At 45.4% G+C, this 22,944-nt stretch overlaps 1 protein-coding gene across 2 annotated transcripts in view; it reads left to right on the top strand.

Moving 5' to 3' along the window:
- Positions 1–22,944, top strand: part of PDPR (pyruvate dehydrogenase phosphatase regulatory subunit) — a 685,893-nt gene that overhangs the window by 405,786 nt on the left and 257,163 nt on the right. For both annotated transcript variants that reach the window (XM_069217552.1, XM_069217553.1), the window contains exon 10: positions 12,310–12,434. In XM_069217552.1, the coding sequence (XP_069073653.1) occupies positions 12,310–12,434 (125 nt within the window). The remainder of the gene's footprint in view (positions 1–12,309; positions 12,435–22,944) is intronic.

Here is a 22,944-nt window from a genome sequence, read left to right as displayed (position 1 = left end):
TACTGCAACAGATGGGGCGGAGTCAGGTCTTGGACCCTGTGCCATGAGGCCCTGCACCTCTGGGCATGACTGGAATGTCAGGACATCTTCTTGGTCATGCAGCACCTAGCAGGCTCCAGGGTAAACAAACTCAGGGTGAACGCACTTAGCTGGCGATGCGTTGCGGTTCATAGTGGCGTTTCCGTCCAGAGATTGTGCAAGGTCTCTTCCATGACTGAAGAGAACCTTGGTTAGATCTATTTGCCACTGCCGAGCACGCACAATGTCAGCATTTTTGCATGCTGGAGTTTCCAAGGCGGCTCTCACTCGGAGACGTATTTAGTTGTGAGTGGAAGTCAGGCTTCCTTTCTGCTGATACCACTCCTGCCCCAAGTTCTCAAGAATATGACGACTGCCTGGACTCAGGTCATCCTTGTGGCTCTGAATTGGGCATGTAGAGTCTCTTATGTCTAAATTCTGAGCATGTGCATCGGTCCTTCATTCAGACTGCCCTTTCGGAAGGACCTACTGTTGCAACAACAGGGCAGGGTCCTCCACCCGAACCTGCATACTCTCCACCTTACCTGCATGAAGATTCAGCTGAAACAATTGAGAGAGTTGGACCTCCCTCCCAAAGTGTGTGATGTTATCTTGGCAGGCTAGTGTCCCTCAACGAACACAGTATACTCCTTCCGATGGAGCAAATTTATGGCTTGGTGTGCTGCAAAACAAGTTGACCTTCTGTCTGCACACGTCTCAAGTTTTGTTGTTTATGCTTTTGCTAGCCTGGGAAGGCCTTTTGTTGAGTACAGTTAAAGGACACCTTTCCACCATTTCAGCTTCTTGCGGTTGCCGGATCAACCCTCCGTTTAAGTCTCCCATTGTGACACACTTCCTGAAAGGTTTACAACACGTTTCTACCCACAACTTTCATTATGCCCCAGTAGGACTTTAATTTAGTTCTTATGTTTCTGTTGGGCTTATCTTTTAAGCCACTGCACAACTGCCCTCTTTAACTGCTCACCAGCAAAACTGTGTTCTTGTGGCTATTATATCTGCCAGGGTAGTTAGTGAGTTGCAGGCGGTCTTGGTCAATCCTTCTTCCTGAACAGACTGGTCCTCAGAACCCGTGCCGCCTTCCTTCTTAAGATTGTGACACCATTCACATCATTGAAAAATTACCCTACCAACTTTCTTGCTTCAATTCACCCTTCCAAGGAAGAGGAGGCTTCACTGCCTGGATCCAAAAAGAGTGTTATCATTGTACATTGATTATACTAAAGACATCCGGTAAGTAGCTTGTTGATCACGTTTATCCCCCCCCCAAGTGACCGATTTCTAACAACATCTTAGAATCCCTGGTTCCTTCCCAACCAGCCTGGATCCCCAGGAGGATACTTTTGAGGCACTGATCCACAGGGATTCTAATCATCTTATGGAGAAGATTACTTATGCGCAATCAGTACACTTGGGTAACGAGGAACTACCAGACCACATGGATGAATGAACCTAATGGCTCAGCTCACCTTGTACAATCTGGGTATGGGTTTCTTTTAATATGGTGCAAGCAATCGGGGGAATAGTAAACCATGTGGAAATATTTAAATTGAATCGTCCCCAATCTTGCCGAGATGGCTTATTCATAAGCAGCATTTATGCATCACCCCAGTCATCATTAATCTCACCGATTTCTGACGTCCACTTGGCTCAGAGATCTGTCAAGGGATCAAGGGCGTTTCCCACTAAGGTTCAGTACAAGCCACCAGATACACCCTTATTCTTAACGTTTTCCAAGGTGAGTTTGCCTCTAAGGGATTCAATTCTGCTACGGGATTTAACCTGTTTGCATTTATCAATAGTGTATCTCAGTTGCAAAAATCGAAACAAATGTGACTTACGTAAGTCGTATTCAGCTCTGAGGTGTGCATAGAATTTAATGTGAGACGTCCCCCAGTTTAGATATACCTATGACATCCCACAGCTGGAAGACCTGCAGCCCATTCACTTTGGGGATCCAGTTACTGAACCAAAGGGGAGTTTCTTTGGGCAGTTTTCTATCCCATGACACTCACCAGCTGTTACGGACTAGTTTTGTAGTAAGTGGTAGTAGAGAACCTTCTAGTTTCTTGTTATAGAGTTGTGTTATTATGCCATAGTGTTCCAGGCAATGCAGTACTAGCAGGAGAGCTAGGTTGTTTCGATTTTTAATTTTTTTTTTTTTTAATACAATGAATCATTTATAGGAAGCATTTAGGCAGCCCAGTTGTAAAGTTGGATTTCCGGGATGCCCAGTCCACCTTTGTAGGGTGACTGCCACCCTTGAATTGCGTCCATTCAGGAAGTCAAATTAGATTTCAACATTTAAAAAAAGAAAGAAGGCAATATAAGGGGGCGTTTTGTAGTATATAAAGGATTTGAGGTCGAGAGATAATTTTATACAGGACCCCACTACCCATTATTGAGAGCAGATCTCCATTTGCACCATGAGTTTATTCAGGAGTGGGTAGAAGATTCAGATTCTAGCTTTCTTCTAAGTCTAGGGAAATAGGGATCCCTAAGTACTCAAAGGGTCCTGCATGATCTTAAGATTGAGGATATCTGACTCCTGAAAGTTAACAGCCCACCCTTGATTTAGATCAATTCACCTGCAGCCCCAAAGTGTTGCTAAATATTTCAATATTTCAAAAATTGTGTCTAAATACAAAGTTGTTTTTTTCTATGTATATTAGCACTTCATCCACAAAGAGGGCTATCCAGTCATCCAGCCCCCTGCCCCTGTCTATACCCCATACCTGGGCATGCTCCCTAATCCAGTTAGGCAAAGGCTCAGTTACCAAGGAAAGAGGAAAGGGGCAAAGTGGCATCCCTGTTGGGGTGCCACTCTCAATTGGAAGGGGTGAGAAAATACCCCATTTACTTGGACCCATGCCCATGCCCTGGATTAGAGCATTAGTACTTATGCCTGAAACCTGGGGCCAAAGCTCATCCTCTTCAGGACCTGATGCAAGAAAGGATAACCAACGAAGTTGAAGGCTTTTCAGAGTCTAGTAGGACTATCATTAGTGGTTCCAATAAACAAGGAATGATAGTAAGCCATATAATACAATGTCTAGTCTCTCTGTGTAGAAGGAACCCGTTTTGATGCCACCGTATTTTGAATCATGCTATTTAGGATATCCTAGTGGCCAAGACTTTAGTAAGTATTTTTGCCTCTGTATTTATTAATTCTATGGGCCTATATGAGGGGCATTCAGCCACAGGCTTCCAGTGTTAGCCTGAAGTGCCTCCTGAAACAGGGCTCCGAGCGGGTCATCTAATCTACTAGTATTCTTTTTGAAAATTTTAACGGGAAGCAAGATGACATGGACATGATTACTTCTAATATCTCAGTTTCGGATATTGGTTTGTCTAAGTTGGCCCTATCCTCTCCCCGGAGTGCAACCATAAGCATATCTCAACTTACTGAGTTCACTCCTTTTGCTGCTGGGTTGGGGACAGCTTTATACACTGATTCATAATGTGCAGCAAAGGTCTCTGCAATGCTCTTTGTGTTTGTGAGTGGACCAAATTTGGATTCATAATCTTAGCAACTCTCAGAAGTTCAACACCATGATCTGCACATAAATAAACAGACTTCTCTATTTTATATGCCTGTACATAATGGTTATGTTACTTAGTCCTAAGTTTTAACTTTTTCTATATTGAGCAATTTCTCTCTGAGGGGCGTTGGTACTACCTCCAATCTTCAAAATTTAGCGCCTCTAATGAAGCCTCAAGATCTTTAATTTACCTTTTTCTATTTCTACACTGTCCTGAAGCATCGGAGAATATATTACCTCAGATTGAAGCTTTCATAACTTCCGTAAGTGTCTGGAAAGAGGAAACAGGGTGTGTGCTCAAATAGAAATATTCTTCAATATCTTCCTGCAACGTATCGGCAAACTGACCATTCACCAGGGATTAAGGTGCTATTGCCCCTGCATTCCTTCTCAGGGTCTGTTAAAGGTCATTTCCATTGGGGAGCTGTCCGTCAGACCTCTGGGTAGCATCTGAGAACCAGAAATCTCCTTCATACCCACTGCTGGGACTGAAATATAGTCCAGTAAGAACGATATGCCCCAGAGTAGAAAAAAAAGGCATGGTCTGAGGGATGCAGTGCCCTCCAGACATAGCTCAACTCAAGTGCAAGTGTGGGCATCACCCATACTTTTCAAGTCCACCCCGGATGCATGTCAGTGTTACAGTCCCCTCCCACCATCGGTTTTCTGATGGGGAGATCTGGGAGCAAGGCTGACAGGGCCATTAGGGTACTGTTGATTATGGTAGGAGTGAGATAGACACTCACAAATGATTTTAGACACATAAAAAAAAGTCATGAGACCTTTTCTTATTTTTGTCACAAGGTCGGAGGTCCACCTGTTCCTCACCCACTCCCAGGCCTGCTCTGGAGACTTGAAGAAGAAGGATTTGCCCTGGTTCAACACCCTAGGTTTGGCAGGGCACAGCAGAGTATATAGTAGTTGCGTTGCTCTCCGATTTAGTTTCACTCCTTAAAAGGATTTGAATTGTTGCTGTACCTTCATGGTTTAGTCTGGGAAAATCATCACTCTTGATAAGTCGCAATGCACTTCATCTTGTTCCCATTCTGTACAAAGGATTCATTCCTGGCCTGCATAATTTAAGATTCCATCTATGATCTTTGGGGCAGGGCAAGGGGTGGGGGTGGGGGGGGGGGGGTGCAAGAGCGACCTATATGCTCTTTCCAGAAAGAAACAGGACAGCTCCCCCGACAAACACCCATGATTTGAACCATTTTAACAAAAATAAGGAGGAATTGGGGCCTTTCTTCCCTTCAGGTATTCCCACCAGGCATAGGTTGTCATAAATGGATCTCCCCTCAGCATCCTCCATCCTCCGTTCCAGCTGCACTGATGTCTCCTTGAGCATTTTAAAGGCCTCAGTCAGTGAAAGAATCTTGTCCTCACCTGTAGAAATGAGGGTTTCTGCCTCTTTTGTTCGGTCTGCCAAGTTTTGCACATTCTGATGTAGCAAAGGCAGCTCAACTCTACCCCTCCTCCCCCATCCCCCAGGTGTCCTTTGCAGCATCAGCACTCTGAGTCCCTTGGACGGAGCGGCATGGTCAGACAGGCACATTGCCTCTATTTCTTCATTCTGCAGGAGTGTCTGTATTGCAGGTTTGGCCAAGAAGTGGTCTATTCTGACATAGGTTTGGTTTGGGAGAAGTGGAATAGAAGGCATAATCCCTGCGCTGAGGGTGGTCTAGTCGCCTTAGGTCCATAAGGCCTAATTCTTGTGGCCAATCTAGGCCCCTTGAGGATACGGCCGCTGATTGGCCATATCAGTGACCAGATCCGTCCAAAGTGTTGTCCATGACCTGCACAAGATCACCTCTGACCAAGACCACAGAGACTGGGGCCTGCAGGACCCCGGATAGACCATCCAAAAAAGCACTCCTGGTAGAGTTGGGCTATACACTGTAGCTATGGTGAGAAGTAGGGTACTCATGCGAACCCGATAACCCAAAAACTTGCCCTTTTGACAGTTATTTTGCCCAGGACCTTCCTGTGGAAATTCCATTTTCACTGGTACAAAGAAGAAGTATTGCCTGGGGAACCATCAGGACCTCATCCTATGTTCCTCTGTAGGCAACAAATATGTCTCCTAGAGATGGCATACATCTTCCCCCTTCTGCTCCAGCAGGGAAAGCACGGTCAGTCTTTTGGTGGGGTGATTTAAGTCTCTCAAGTTAAGGCTAATCATTTTGACCTCTGTAATATTGGGTTAATGAGTGTAAAGAACTCTGACCAGAAGATGCTTTTGAGCAGAGGAAAGTCCTGCCATGTTAGTGCATGAGAGTGGTAATGATGGGGGAAAACAAATGTGTATATCCACACACCTATGTTTTTTTTACAGAAATCTTTGCAGTTTTTTCACATTTATCCTATGGGCCTGATTTAGACTTTGGTGGAGGGAGTTACTCCATCACGAATTTCTGCCATATTACAATTACATTATAGCCTATGGAACTTGTAAAAAAGGATATCCGTCACTTTTCTGACGGAGTAACCCCTCCGCCAAACTCTAAATCAGGCCCAATGTCTTTTAGATCCATCTAGAGTGAAGTGATTTTTCCTGTTTTTGAGAACCTTTCCAGTCAAAATGCCTTCTCTCTTTGAGTAGTGCTTGTCATGTGAAAGGACAAAAGCGGTCTCAGACCCTTAAAAGGTCTGTGGTGGTATGCATCCCGGCTTCACATGCTGTTTGTTTGTGACATATATTAGAATATGTTTGAGACCATTAAAAGACTGAGAAGATATAAGGCTCAGATGCTTCTCCAGGTTATGAGAGCAAAAGCAGAGAGGTAAAAGAAAAGGAGATTGGAGGAAACCTCTTCTCATGTGTCCTTTGTAAGTAGGACAGCCCTTGAAGAGGACTCCCCAAGGGGGTGGGGGGATGTAGAGGCTAAAGGCAAAATGGAAAACGTAATCAACATTGTCCTTCCCGACGTTTCTCAGAATCACAGTTGAGACTTACAGTGTCAATGTCAAGGGTTTTGTTGCCTACCTGCTTGTCATCTAAGGTGGGATCAACCCCATTAGCTCACCACCTCCAAAAGACCCAAGGGCATTGGCCTCACAAAGATGGGAATGCCGTCAAAGGTTTATCAGACTCTCTATCACTGTCTAACAAGACCCAACAGTTGTTGTCAAGAAAGTGCTGCTCATCATCAAGGAAGTCTACACCACCTCATCATTCAATAAAAAGATGTTGTATAAAGTATCCCTTTCCATCAACATAAAGAAGACACAGAATGGATATCTCTCCATCGATTTCCATGATAATATCAGGCTTTCCTTCAGCAATTTCGCTCTTTCCATCAATGTCTCTTGATTCACTAAGACTTCCATTTCTTCACCAGTTGCTTACTTCAAGGTTTTGTCTATCTTTTCTCTCTCCAAGTCCAAAGAAGAGAAACACAGCAGGAAGCATATCTAGACCTCCTCAGGCATTTCCACTGCCCGTCACTCCAGTTTCTCATCCTCTGCCACTGAGCCCTTTGAGATCCATCATTCCATTTGAGGATCCCATTCAAGGATCTCTGAAGTCTTTAGGACTTTCTCTACCAAGAATGGTATCCATACCATATCTACTTCTCCAGTGGGAAGAACCAAGAGAAATCAATCACCTCCTTATGCTCTATCTTCATTGAGAAATTTGCCACACACCCCAAAGAAGCCTAGAAAGTAGAGATCTCAGGCAAGATCGAGATCTCCATATTATCATACAGATGATTCTTATTCTTCCTGCAAGCTTGTATCTGTAGCTGTGCCTCATATTCTTGTCTTGTGTGTAGACAACAACATGACTTTACATGAGGTCATGGCGAAAGGGATTTCAAACCTCAACATTCTTCTAGAAACCCCTCATCCTACAGTGTTGATTATCTTGGAGACATTACAACTGAGGGCACCTTTATCAAATCATACCACATCTAGTGCAAAACAATTCCGTGTGTGCCATACACTTTCTACATGTGTACGTTTACATCCCAGCAAGTCCCACCACACGGAATACTTAACATTGATGGTCGAGGAATATTACTACCAGTACAGTGTCTGCCCATTTGGTCTGAAATCAGCTCCTCACATCTTCTTGAAAACTAGGGCAGTGATAGCAGCCTATCTCAGGAGAAAGGGTATCTTCATCTATTCTTACCATAATGAGTGGTTTCCTCACACCCACACTTTGAAAAAGGTGAGACTGCATGTGAAGTGCATCTTGTTGGACACATTAAGGCTTTAATTTAGTCTTCAGAAATCAAACCTCTTTCTTGTTCACAGGCTGTCCTTTCTAGGGGCATCTATGGGCACCTTAAAAGGAAAAGTGTTTACTTTGGCTATGAGAGTGTCATCCATACAGGGTGAATGCTGTCTTAATATTGGGAGCTAGCAGTTCAACAGCCAGACAGTTCTGATTGTTCCTAGATCCAATGGCATTTTGTATTTGCATTGTTCCAAATGCATGCCTACAAATGAGATCCCTGCAGCAATATCTGGAAGAACAATGTGTCAAAAGACGAACTATTGGGAAGACTATTCCCACTGACCACTGCTTCAGTTCATTTTTCTATCATGTTGTTACAACAGTAAACTTCAAGAAAGAATCTCCTAAAAAAGATTATAGTTTCAGACGCATCACTGACAGGATTAGATGCTCACTTGAAACATAAAGGACATCGGACAGAAAGAGAGAAAACAAATCGCATAATCTCCTTGGGGTGAGAGTAGTTCATCTAGCCCTCAAAGCATTCCTCTCTTCCCTGTTCAAAAAGACAATCCAGATTCAGACAGCGAGTCCCGCCACCAACCACTGTATCAGCAAGTAAGAAGGTTCGAAGTCTTAACCTCTGTCCATGGAATTTCAGTCGAGGTGGCATTGGACTCTAGCCAGGGATCTATCCATAACAGCAAACAACATACTATGGGTGATAAACAAGTAGGCTTTCTCATCAGCTTTTACTTGGAGGATGACAAACTGGCCCTGGACAACAAGGTTTAAGAAAGCATATTTGAAGAGTGGGGAACAACTTCTTTAGACCTCTTTGCAAATGCCCAAATAGAAAATGCTGAGATTTCTATTTAGGCAAATAGAACAAGGATCACGAGGCCATGCCCTTTTAATGACATGGCCAGGAGATCTTCGGTAAATCTTTCTTCTGAGATCGTTGATCCCCTTTTTAATAATCAACCTGATAAAGTCTCCAGGAAAAATTATTTTATTAGCTCCAGACTGGCCGAAACAGTGGTGGTATCTGGACCTGCTGCAAATGTCCATCAAACCACACATGAGCTTGCCAATAAAACCCTCTTTACTGACCAGACTTCAAGAGTATGTTCAACATCCTAAATTAACTTTGCTGAATTTTACAGCAAGGGTCTTGGTGTCTGCTGGTATGGACATCTAAATCTTCTGCCCACTTTCATGGTGATTTTAAGAGATCACATTTTCTTATACCAGATCTTGATATTCTGTTGTATGGACCCAATCCGTTTTGTGGTGTCAAAATAACGGTCACAACCCTGTTGCCTGCAATGAGGATGTTATCTTACCTTGTGCTTGGAGCACAGTGTAAGCAATCATTTTTGTTGATTTAAGTGCCTTTGGTAGCTGACCGCCTACAAGAGATCTACAAATCACATTTCCTTTCTCAAAGGGGCAGTAATTAAAGACTTCTTGCAAGGACTCAAAAAGTGTTCCCATCAATCAGAAAGCAGTCTCCTCCATGTTAAGTGAATCTAGTTCTGTCAAATTGAATTGGCCCTGCTTACGAGCCTATTCACAAGTGTACATTTTATCACCTTTCCTGAAAAGCATCCATTTTAGTTGCCTTCACATCAGCTCGTAGAATAAGTGAGATACTTGCCGAATCTTCCATCGAGCCTTTATAGTTGTCTTCTCTAACAGGGTAGTGATGAGGACAGACCCTTCCTTTCTTCTAAAGGTTGTCACTGATTTTCATATCAAACCATTACACTACCCATCTTCTTACCAAATCCCTCAACCCCTGCTGAGCACACCCTTCAGTCATTACACATAAGGACAGTTCTTGGATTCTACCTTGACAAGACTAAAACATTTAGACAATCCAGCAGCTGTTTGTGAATTATGGCCATCTTAGACCAGGTTTTGAAATCTCTAAACAGTGTATTGCTAGAAATCACATGGTAATGCAAGCCCCACTGTCTGTTATTTAGCATGCAGACCTCTCCCATGCAAGGCTAAACCACATTCCATTAGGGCTAAAGCAGTTACAACAGCATGACTCAGAAATAGTCCAGTTCCTGATATTCATAAAGCATCAACTTAAGGGTCAGTGCATATATTTACTAGACTTTATTGCCTAGACTCAAACACACAGGCTGGCACGAGGTTGGGTCAGTAAACACTTTGGAAACTATTCAAATGTTCTTTATTCTAGCACCCATGGACCGTATTTAAGCTTACTTATTCATAGTTCTTTCCTGCTCCCCAACATCCTCTTTCTGTAGCTTCATTTAGCTTGCTAATGTATTCAAGCATCTATGGCGATCACTAAAGATCATATAATGCAGAAGTAATGGTTACTTACTAGTAGTCCTAGTTCTGCCTGGTAGAAATCTTCACTGAAGTCGTAATCAAACCGCCCATTTCCTCACCTGAGTAGAGTTAGGTTGGTCCTAAACACTACTCATGACACATTTCCTGTAAAAATAAAAAGAACTGACTCAGTGAGGCAATTGCCACTACAGTGTATCATGGGCAGGTTATGCTCCTGGAATCTTAAAGGAACTGGATACCTTTTTTCACAGTTTTGAATGCATACCTGTCACGATGCATGTTTCCCTTCATGTTTTATACTTTCAACCCCTATTGCAACGAGGCTGATGTAATGTAGACTTGAAATAAGGCTTTTTGAATCCTAATGACTACACTCAGAAAGAAACCATCTTTTGTAGGCTTCTCAAGAGTGTTGTTAATCATATGGACAGGGACACTGGCATCCTGGGTGTATAATCATGGGCAATATATGTATGGAAAACAGATTTGGAGGCTACAACGAAGTGCAGAATTATTCAAGCGTTTATGACTTCAATGAAGTGTTTTACTGTGCAAAACTAGAACTTACAGTAAATAGCGTTTTCTTCCATGATTCCCAACCCATTTAGGTTCTGAGTGAGTAGTGTATCATCTGATCATTTGAAATACATGCTGAAAGAAGGATTTTCAGCTTTAGCTGAATTGCTTATACATGAAGTGAATTTCATGAGTGTTTCGCTAGCTAATGTTTTTTTGTAATCGACCGCTTATAGGATTCAGGATACATAAAACACTTTGTAATCGACAACTGTATAGGATTCAGGATACGTGAAACACTTTTATTAATTAGGGCTAGGAAACTTCTGAAGCGGAATCTGCAACAGTTGCCTAGACGTATAACTGTATCTTTGCAATTAAGTGTATATTGTCATTGTTACGGTTAAAGGGAATTTATATAAATACTACGTTTAACATTTTTTGTGATCTTTTTTTGACATAAAGTACATTTCCATTTTTAGTGTCTGGAGCATTGCACCTGTGTCCACGTCCTTTCCCCTGTTTCTGTTAGCACATATTATTTTTTTGTGCACTTATTTATGTTTTTATGTTCATGTTTCAAGAAACTACTTGGTTTAATGTCTCTGTGTCCAAACCATTGTGCTTTGTGTTTTTTTCTTGTTCCATTTTGAAACTTTATGACTAACAGTGCCAACATTGTTGCAGATACATGAATTTGTCATTGTCGCAACTTCCAAGTCCTTCATTACAAGTGGCTTGCAGTGGTTTCTCCTAGGTGGGATACTGCTCCCTGCAACTCTGGTCCATGGTTTCTGGACCGGAAACTTTCAGACCCAGAACACCATTCCAGTTTTACCGGGTGCAGATCGCACTCAGTAACAATGTGGTATTGTCTACATGGCAGAGGCACAGCCCAGAGAGCCAAGAGCCTACACAACCAACAGACACCCTCAATATTCACACCCACCCGCACCATGCCCCCACAGCACTCCCACAGATAGTAACCACCTGTGCAGAGTAGATGATAAATATCTGCTTTAAAGACCTCAGAATCTGGGAAAACGTGTCAAAAAGACCAGATAAATCCAGTTTCAGAACATTATTTTTGAAACACAAAAATAGTGTCTGGAGTGGTTCAACCCCACGCTTGCTCCAGATTAGGCTACAGAATCAAAACAAAATCGGAGCATTATTTCCCATTCAAGGGACTTTAACTTTGATCCTCCTATATCTAAAGGAGAGAAACCACCCTTTCCAGCATCATTGTCTCCGTTTGGAGATAACTGAGAGCTCCTAGTGGAGACCCAAGTGTGTTGTTTTCTTCTTTTTCCTCATTAGCACTTTTAACCCTCTTTTCTTCTCTCTCTCACTTATTTTATCCACTTTTCTCTTTCACCCTATACATATCCCTCCCACCCCTATTTCTGAGCCATTTATACTTACTATCTACTTATTCGCTTTAACTGCCATGGGATGTTGCATAACTACTTTTTGGCCATTTTCAGTTCACTAATTCTATAGCCTTCACTCATTCTCATTTCTTCCAATGGAAGCATTCTTTCCTGTTTCAGTAAGTGCACCTGCCCAGCCTTTGTTTTTTTCCAGCTTAGCCTTAAAGGTCATGTCCGCACCACTCTTTGGGTATTTGTCAAAATTAATTTTTACTGCTTCTGGTTTGTCTGTCACCTTAAATTTCTCATTGCTTCTATATAGGTTCCTGGCAGAATGGATGGTGTATGGTTACCCACTGGATAATGTGTGGCCATTGGACCTTAGGCGCTTTGGTGTTTTACAGAGTAGCCGCACATTCCTGCGTCATCGAGTCATGGAAGTCATGCGTAAGTACATTCCTGAGATTGCACTTTGAGAACAGGTTCAGGTACATAGTGCACTTAACTTAAAAGTTCACTGCATTAAGTTGGATATTTTTGTGAATTGCAGACAATGCTTATCAAATCTTGACAGTTTCTTCTCAGAGCTCTCTCCAAGAGGATATCATTGTTTGTGGAAGCAACCCTTTCTGTGACAGTGATTGTCAGAATTTTAGAGCCAGGGAACACTCTGAGGACATACTGTAATTAATTTCTTTGGTATCCTGGATCAGACATGCATGCCCACTCCGAGTAGCAAGAAAATCCCCAGAAGTCAGAGAATATGAGAAAATGAACATGCATGACTACCACTCCACTCACATCTTCTTAGTCTGCACCACCTGAACTCTACACCACATCCAACTTCTAGGCTTAGCCCAAGAGATGACCTAGAAGGCAAGTGAGAGCCGCATGAGATTGTCAGATACTTTGCTATGGCTATGTTGTCTCGCCAACAAAGTGAAAAATAAGACAAAAAAGCCAAGAAAAAAAATATTTTGACAGAACACGTATACCCTAACCTTCAGCAGGTGAACATTGAGGGAATATATACCTGCATGCTAAGGACTTTCCCCTAACCGCCTCTAATACCACCTTGTCAAACAGTTTATGTGTGCACAAAACCAAAACTATCTTTGCTTATTTACCTTGATGTAAACTATTTTAAATCTTTTTACACCTAGAGCTAATAAAATAAATTGAAACAAGGGACCCCTTTCTGAAGAGAACCCAACAATATCTAGTTTTAGGACAGTTATAACACTTAAGGCTACCGCACTACCCTGCAGTTTGAAAGGATGAGTCTCTTTTGTGAAGGCATCATGTTGCAATATCTGTTACCATATACAATAAGGAAACCAGGAGCCAGTAATCAAGGCATACATTGTTGGCTGTTGTATTGAATAAAATGTTCTCTTTTTACTTACAACCAAAGGCACAATTATGAGTTACACAGTGCTGAAATTACCAGGTCTTAAATCATAGATGGTTACAAGTTATTGTCCCCATAAAGGTGAACCACAGTGTGAACATACAATTATTGGGGCCTTTTTTTTGTAGTTGGATTCTCTTTTTTGCCTTTCTGCAGACAGTTCTGCTACCAGTCAGCACCTTTCCTGACAAAGTGGTGAATGGGCATGGGGAGCCTATGCAGGGAGAGGGGGAGTGTCATTGGCCAGGGCATTTTGTGGGTTGTCAGTTGTAAGCATTGCATGCTCTCTGTGCCAAAGGAAGAGACTGGTGAGGGAGGGGCCTAGCTTGTTCCTGTAGCCTCTGCCCGATGTACATGTGATTTTACCAGCAGTTGTTTTCCGGCCAGTAAAATGAGACCTGGTCTTCCAGCACCCATTAAATTTAGGTGCAGTAACAGTGTCTCTTATGATTAAGTGGTGCCATATTCCTGCAGTGGGTAACACTCTACCTCACCTGTAACAAGATCATAAAGTGAGAATTGATAGCCTGGTTAAAAAATGATTCACTTGTTTTCTTGCAGACAGGTCCCGTTAAGACCGAATCATTTACATCACCTATCTTAACACCTGCGGAGTACCACATAATTACATTTCATCACTTTATTCACAATGTACATGGGAATTCTGAAGTCCAGGGGGCCAGCAGACAATGTTTGTTGATCATTAGGCAAACAGCACACAACTGTATCCAATAGCAGCCAACTCTGATTTCATCTGAAATGTGAAACTCTACCTGGAAGTGTTAATCTTGGTTGGACAGCTTCTCTTAAAAGCACAACCCATTTCAACTTCAGTTGCTCCTTCTCTGCATGGATGACTACACATTCAAGGTTCAGTCGTGAGTAAATCACATGTCAGATATATATTCTTTAATAACTCTTTATTGGGTTTCAATAAGGAAGAAAACACATCACAATTAACTTACTCACCAAAAGTAGGGAATTTATCACCCCAAGAAATTTTTTAGATAGTGATAGGAATGGTGTATTTTACAGTCCAATTTCACAACTTTAATAACTAAAAGCATATATTTAGAAGGCTACTTTGAAGAGGTACTAGTGAAAGATTCCAAAATGTAAATGACTTCACAGTACTCAATTCAAATGTTTACTTGTTTTAACACATTTTGTACATCCTTATAATAAATTAAAGACCTTATAAATAATCACTGAATGAACAGCCAGCAAATACTGCCTGGGTCCTTTTCTTTATTAATAAAATGTTGGCCCTCATTATGAACACGGCGGGAAAGACCGCACCTCCGGCGGTGGCGGTAACTGATGCCAACAGGCTGTCGGGCTGATCCGCCAAATAATGAAGCACATGAAAAACAGGCAGCCTGAGAAACACTCACCGCTAGCAGAGGAGTGTCGACAACGACAGAAGAGGCCGCCCACAGGCCGATGGAAAGGCCCTACCCGCCCAACAAATAATGAAGCATTAGACCACCGTCAGCTCCGGGGCGGAAACCATTGCCACTCAAAGCCAGGCGGAAACGAACCAAGTAAAAGGAAACACTCACCCGAGGCTGACACAACACGCCGAAGCAGACATGGAGAGAGAGTTGGAAATCATGCCAGTGCTGCTCCTTGCCATACACCACCGTGACCGCCGACGATGGGAAGTACCGCAACCTACTAAACAAGGGAAGAAAGGGCACAGTCACATACCCACCCACTCCACCCACCCCACAATGCACCCACAACCCATCACAACATCACAAGGTATTCACACCTGAGCAAGAGGTACTTACCCAACACAAACCCAAGACAACCTGCCCAAAGTACCCACATGTGAACAACATCCCGCCCCCCCCCCCCCTCCCCTTCAATGAAACGAGGAACCACGGATCCAGAGTGTGCCAACACCAACACTGGGCACACAAACTATATTAAAGCTCCAGGAGCAACAGATTGTCCAAGTGAGGCCATTGGCCAGTCCATATCAAAAAGGCTGATGGACCCAGAAGGCCCGAACTTGACCCCACATGGGCACTCCACCATAAAGGGGCATCAATGGGGCAGCCAGGCACCTCAGGGGCAGGGGGTGGCGGGATGGGGACTTACGTCTGGGAGTGGGGGGGGGTTTGGTTTTGGTTTTGGTTTGGAAGGTGGGGCAGCGGGTTTGGACCGGGGGGTAGCAGATGGTCCAGGGCCAGCACCTGCCTCTTGCTCACGGGTATGGTGCACGAGAATGGGGAGGGCGGACAGGGGCGGACCTGGATGTGGAAGGAGTGGACAGGGCAAGGAGGTGTGCACGTTTAGGGACGAGACTGGGTGGGCCAGTGGGTTCAAAAAGGTCTACACAGGATAGGAAATGTTTCTTAGGGGCAGTAGGGGTGGACCTGGAGGAAGGTATGGGAGTGGAGGTAGAGGGAGTGGTCGTAACAGGTGTAGGTGTGCGTGAAGTGGATGCAGGTGCCTGAACAGTATGCTGAGGTGTGGTGGATGTGTGTTGGGTGGGTGTCTGTGAACGTCTGAATGTAATGGACACAGTGGGACAAGACAGGCTGCCAGTGTAAATGGATGTTGTCTAGGTGCCTGCAGTTTGGTGAGTGTGCTGCAAGTGTTATTCAAAGTCGTTGTGGTGAGTGCAGGTGTGGTGTATGGGGTCCATGACTGGATGTCTGATGTGATGACTGCAAGAATTAGGTCAGCAACAGTGAATGAGGGTGCAGTGCTTGTGAGTGTGCATGTAGAGTGACAGACAGGGAGGCGGAAGAGGTAGACACAGTGGGGGAAGTGGAGGTTGTGGTGTGTGACTTTGTATGTTGGCTGTGTGTATGCCTGTGGTGGGAAGTGTGGAGCTTGTGTTTCTCTGTGTGCTTCTTGTGTGTTGAAGTGTGTGTATGGCTGCCTGAACGTGTGCTTGGGATGGGTGAAGGAAGTGGGGTGCTGGAAGGAGTAGAGGTGGTTGGAGGAGGGACGGAAAGACCAAGGACACTGGCTGCCGTCAAAGAGGAGGCCAGAGCCTGAAATGCCAGACATGGCACTGTGAATGCCTTCCAGGGATGCATTGCATTGCTGCATCAGGGATGCTAGCCCCTGGATCGCATTCACGATGGTTGTCTGCCCTACAGCGGTGGTCCTCAGGAGGTCAATAGCCTACTCCGTGAGGGCAGCAGGGCCGACTGGGGCAGGGGATGAAGTGCCTGGGACAAAGGCGATACCAACCCTTTTGGGTGAGCGGGCACCAGCAACTGGGTGGGGCGCAACTCTGAGGCCAGTAATGGTATGGGGGTGGTGGAAGATGTTGAAGATTGGTATGGGCCCAGTGTGGTCCGCCACCACCCTGGAGCTCCCATCGGAGGAGGTATCAGAGTTACTACCTCCAGTGGTAGTTGCTTCCCCCGTAGTACTCCCCTCGCCCTCCAACCCACTGGTCCCCTTCGGCGTTGGTAGACTTTGCCTCCTTGGAACTGCATCCCCACTCGCTGGTGCCACTGCTCCCTCTCCAGATGATGCTGATGTACACAGACAACACAAGAGAAAAGGGGTGGGGAGACAAAACAGAAGAGAGAATATTAACATCTGAATGGATGTACATATCTGGTTCACCCATACCCTAACCCAGCTAATACACCAACATGCAGCGCCTACAGCTATACTCATGGCTATGCCCCTGACTACTGACCACAAACCTAGTATACAACCATCTCCCACATTACAGAAGGACCTGAAGAACTGCAGGTCTGCCCCTTATCATCTAACTGCCCATGGGGGCCATAATGCTAAATGACATCAGTCAGAGTCCCTGCCACTAGACAGCATACATACTTCAGCACCCTCAGACATCCATCAAGGAGGCATTATATGGTATTGGTACTCACCCACTTGTGTCTGCTGTGCAGCCTTCAAGAACCCATCCAAGTCTGGATATGCGACCGCCAGAATGCTGTGCATTGGGGGGTCAGGGCCCGACGGGCACCCCTTCCTCGTTGGGAGGACTTCCCCAGCTGGACCTCGTAGGTCTTTCTCGCCCAGCGCTGCAGGTCCTCCCACTGCTTCCTGCAGTGGGTGCTCCGCCGGTTGTAGACCCCCAGGGTCCGCACCTCCCTGGCGATGGCCTGCCAGAGTCCCCTATTCTGATGGGTGCTGACCTGTAGGGTGGCACACAGAAAATAAATACTGAGGTCAGAAAAAGCACATTTGATACCACTGGTAATACGTCCCCTATGGGACAGACACTTAAAACAGCATTCCAGCACCTCACTCACGCTGAATGTCATGCATTAAACGGCTGTGCAGTTACAAATAGTGCACACATGCATACGGCCATCCACCACCATCACACACATCCATGCACCCCATTCGCCCACTCACCTGCACCTCTGGTTGACCATGTAACTTGGCATACAGAGGTAGGACCCCGTCCACCAGCTTCTCCAGCTCCTCAGTGGTGAAGGCCGGGTCCCTTTCCCCTGTGACTCGTGCCATTTACAGGACCAGAGTCAGGACACAGCAGCCCACTCAGTGGAGTACTTGCATGCACGGAATCCGGGGATCAAGTGAACCTGGGGTGATGAAATGGCATATGCTCTGCGGCGGTGTGCACCATCACCACCAGCAGCGATCATGATAGGCCCATATTCCCCATTGACAACCATGTCAACCAATGAATGGGTGCGCAGAGGTGAACACCGCCTTACGCCATTACGACAACCGCTAGAGGTATGAGGTCACTTCCACTGCTTCATATCTGGATGACAGGGGGCTGATATTTTGCAAACTACTATGCAGTTATTATTTGGTCATGGGCTCCATGCAGGCCATATGGACCCTAGCCCTCAAACGCATGCCCAAAATACAATTTACTCACCACAACAGTACAGATGTATCAGTTAGGACCTCTCACTCCAGTTTAACATCCTACATTGCTTATGTGTAACCAAAATGTTTGACAGCAGTGTTGAATACACACCATGTTGTGCAAATGAATTTATGTTCCTCACGTGTTCTCCACTCCTCCTAGGTACAGACTTATGTAGCGAGGGAGGGCCCGCCATCTGTGTACAGACCACTTGTTGATTTGGAGACCATGGTGGAACGTCACATCATTATCAATTATAGACTCACTTGTGCTACTATTCATGAACTTTGTGCATTACTGGATCCAGTACTTGGACCGGCTAATCAGAATCAGCATGCCATCCCTACTGAAGTGCAAGTGCTCTCTGTACTCCATTTCCTGGCCACGGGCTCATTTCAGGTGACAGTGGGCATGGGCGCAGGGTTTTCACAGCCAATGTTTTGCCTTATCCTGTCCAGGTTCCTGGATGCATTTGTACAACACCTGCAGTCATATGTGAGGTTTCCCTAAAGTGCTGAACTACCTGCCATGAAGTCTGACTTTTATGCCTTTGCCAATATTCCCCATGTGTAGGTGCCATAGATGGCACCCACATAGCTCTCATCCCCCCTCATAGTAAGAGAACAAGTGTACAGAAACAGGAAGAACTTCCACTCCATGAACATTCAATTGGTGTGTACTGCAGACCAATACATCTCACATGTGAATGCCATGTTCCCTGGATCAGTCCATGATTCATTTGTGCTGAGGAACAGCAGTGTGCCACAACTACAAGGGGACAGAGGATGGATCATAGGTGAGTGTGTCTGACACTTTTTCAGTACCTAGCTGACAGCCAGGCTGTCTGCAACTGAGGGTAGTTAGTTACAGTCAATTTTTGCCCACTTTTGCAGGTGATTCTGGCTACCCCAACATGCATTGGCTCCTGACACCAGTGATGAATCCTAGAACAGATGCTGAGAGGATTTACAATGAAGCCCATAGACGTACTAGGAGGATGATTGAGCACACCATAGATCTCCTGAAGGCTAGATTACATTGCTTCCATATCTCTGGGGGTTCCCTGTGCTATGGCCCTGAGATGGTGTGTAGTATAGTAATTGCATGCTGCACAACGTGGCTGTGAGGAAATCTATCCCCCTCTTGGAGGAGGAGGGTGCTCTATATCCAGACCAGCTTGCTCTGAGAGTGGATGAGAGTGATGGTGATGATGATGAAGAGGGGGAAGATGTACACTCCAGGAACCAACTGATTCAACTATACTTCCAGTGACTATGAGGTACTGTTCGCTGATGATGTTGTCTGTACTGCATACTGTCAGTCTGACTTATTCTCTATGGGGTGTGGGGTATGTAGCCATTTACACTGTAACATGAATTTCAAGTACCATGTGACATCATAAACAACTTGTTAGACATTTCTGTTTACTCACCATCATGTTGTGCGTGGGGTGCAATTCCTGCAATAAAGGTCTGATTATTGAATTTATCTGGCAAATGCATTCACACTTCAATTTGATTCAACATAATGACGGGGGACATTGAAATTGGCCTATATTTGTTTTAATAGGTGTCAGGGATGCATTGGTGCTCTTTACAGTGATGGGAGTGGACTGATGGTGGGTGTCCATACTGGCTACAAGGTCTCAGTGATTGTTGGCAGTGGTTATATGTCCATCTGTACTTTACTAGTTGTTGAGTTGATATTAGCCGGTGAGGATGGTGGTTCAGTGGCACAGTTCGTGTCAGAGTCACTTCTTTGATGGTGCCTTGGTCTTGGCAGGTGTACTAGTGCCATATCTGGGATATCATTTGAGTGTCTGTTGTTGAGCTGTACGGGTAGGGGTGCTGGTCTCCTGTGTGTCCTTAGACAGTGGCACCAGTCCAGTTGCTGCTGCTGATGTTGATGGCTAGTCTGTATCGTGGTCTGTGTTAGGGGCTTCCTGGTTTGTGGGGGTCTCAGGCTGGTTTGGGAAGTGGTGCAGCAGCGCCTCTGCAATAGTGGCCATGGTGGCATTGAGCTGTTTCCACTGCTCCATGGCCTCTTGGTGGTGTGCTGGTTGCAGCCTTTGATTCTGCTCCAGGGTGGCCACTATCTGGCCCATCCTGTCCTGGGTATGGTGGTATGCTCCCAAGACCTCAGTGATCACCTCCTGGGCTGCAGCATCCATCCTTTGGCCTCCCCCCGGGCCACTGATGCCCTCCCACTGGCCCGAGCCCCCTGTGCCTTTGTCCCCTGCAAAGGTCTGGCGGTACCACTTGTACTGGGGCCATCGTCATCCTACCTGTTGGTAGGTGGAGACTGTGGCCTCTGTACTTGTGTTCCACCAGTCTGTGGCCTGGATACACTGGTGTGGGGTTGTTTGCCATGTGCTGATGTTGGAAGCTTGGTGGTAGGGGTGTCAGTGGTGTCCTGGGTGGGGCTGCGGGATGGTGATAGTCCAGGACTGTGTGATGGGCCAGGGTATTCCTCACTGTCCAGAGTTCCCTCTCCAGTGTCCTGAGTGGTGCCTCTGTCTCCATGTGGTGCGCTGGCACTCCTTGGCCTTTCCATTCGGGTGGCATGGGTGGTGGTGCCTGGGAAATGAACATATATGTTACATTTACAAAATCAGATAGGGTGCACAGGGCAGACCTATTTTGTGCAGGTTTTCCACTTTTGGGCCATGCAGGGTCCTTTTGTGAGGTTGCTATTGCATTTAGCATGGAATGTGGAGGAGCATTGTGGGTGGTGTGGTGACAATATGATAACTTGCAGGCGGGTGGCTATGCACAGTGGTAGAGATGTGGCCCTGTTAGTGGGTTAGTGGGCATGCAAGGTGACTCGATGTAGTGTTGTGGCCAGGGTGGGGTGTGGTTCTTGTGGTAGTTGGAGGGGTGAGGTGGTGCAAGCATTACAGGTGTGGTGGATATGGGGTAACTGTAGATGACTTACCTGAGTCCATTCCTCCAGTGAGTCCAGTGAGGCCCTCAGGGTGCAGGAGTTGACAGTACCTTTTCCTCCCAGTCAGTGTAGTCAGGGGGGAGGTGTTGGTGGGGGCTCTCCCCCAGTCTTCTGGACCACAATGTTGTGCTTCGGTGCCATTGACCTTACCTTCCCGCGCAGGTCGTTCCATCTCTTGCAGATGTCGTCCGTTTTACGTGGATGGTTTCCTACTGCGTTGACCTTGTTTTCTATTGTCTGCCAGAACTCCATCTTCCTGGCGATGGGTGTGTGCTGGACCTGTGCACTGAATATTTGTGGCTCGACCTTGAGTATCTCGTCCACCATTGTCCTTAACTCCCTTTCAGTGAAGCGTGGGTGCTTAATGGGTGCCATGGTGTGTGTTGTGGGTGGTGTGTGGATATTGGTGAGGGTGCTGTTGTGTGGTTGGGTGTGTGAGTTGTGTGTTGTTGCATTCAGCATCTGCTAGTAGTGTTGTCAGTCTGGCTTCTCCTATTGGCGATGCTAAGATAGTGTTGTGGATGTGTGTCAGGTGTGTGGGTTTCAAACTTGCCAATGTGTGCATTTCTTGCCGTTGGGTCCCATTGCTGGTCATGGCTGTCTGTACCGCCAATGGTCATTTGGCATCCACTAACCACCGCAGTGATTTGTGTATCATTTCTTGGAGGATGGGGGATTTGTGTGCTCGGCGGTGGCGGGACGGGAGGTACAGCCTTCCCACCGACAAGGCCCTGGCAGTGGCTGGTGGTAACAGAAATTTGGCGGGTTCTGTTTTTGGCATCTTTATATGGCGGGTTTCTGTTCACCGCCAATGGCGGTATTCTGTTCACCGTCGCCATGACGGGCGACTGTGTTTACCGCCATGTTAATAATAAGGCCCTTTATTAGGGTTTCAAATAAACAAATCCAAACTGTGTTGTGTTTGCAACATTGCAACAGAACATGTTACAACATGTGAACCACGTCCTATTTAGCATTCATTGTAATAATGAAAGGCGCCTCTGTTCAGACGCATTCAACCACTAGCCAGAAGAAAACACTTTGCCCTTTCCCAAATAAACTCCCCTTCCCCACCAGGTCAAAAGCTCCACCTCCTACTACGTTCGCCTCAGAGTCCTCCCAACAACTAAAAATGACAGTGTTGTTGGCTTTTTTTTTGCAAGGGTTGAAATCTCAAATAGTCCCAGATCTTGGAGTTTGGGCAGAAAATCATATAGTAGAGGCAATGACAAAGTCTTGAATAACAGCCCCCACCCAATCCCACCCAACCCAAGCAACGTCAAAGACCTTTTCAGTCTGCTATGTCTCATGCTATAACATTTCCAAAATCATGTTATGCAGTAGCACTACCAGCAGCAATGCTGGTGTTTATTGCTGGGACTTGTAAAGTTGTACCACACATGTCCATCTTTTTTATATAATGCACCATGACTTTAGGCCTTAGTAGGGGTGACTTGCAGATAAAAAAAGGAAGTTTTTGGGCTTTGCCATTGAGTTAAATACCAAAGTCGAGTTTGCAGTTTTCAACTGCTCTGCCAGTCAGCAATAGTGGGCTGAGAGTCCTGCTTTTCTTTGTCAGACTTGTGGTGGCACAACGAGTACTGCAATCTTGAGGGACATTTACCTTACAGCTCCTGGGTGTACTGTATATTAGGGACTTACAAGTAAGTTAACTCATGCTAATTGTGGGTAGTACAATTAGACATATGTCTTTTAAGGATCAGAGCACTAGCACTGAGGCCTGTGTGGTAGGA

The sequence above is a fragment of the Pleurodeles waltl genome, chromosome 12, assembly GCF_031143425.1.
Source record: "Pleurodeles waltl isolate 20211129_DDA chromosome 12, aPleWal1.hap1.20221129, whole genome shotgun sequence".
NCBI lineage: Eukaryota > Metazoa > Chordata > Amphibia > Caudata > Salamandridae > Pleurodeles > Pleurodeles waltl.
This window is presented reverse-complemented; position numbering and strand designations above follow the sequence as displayed.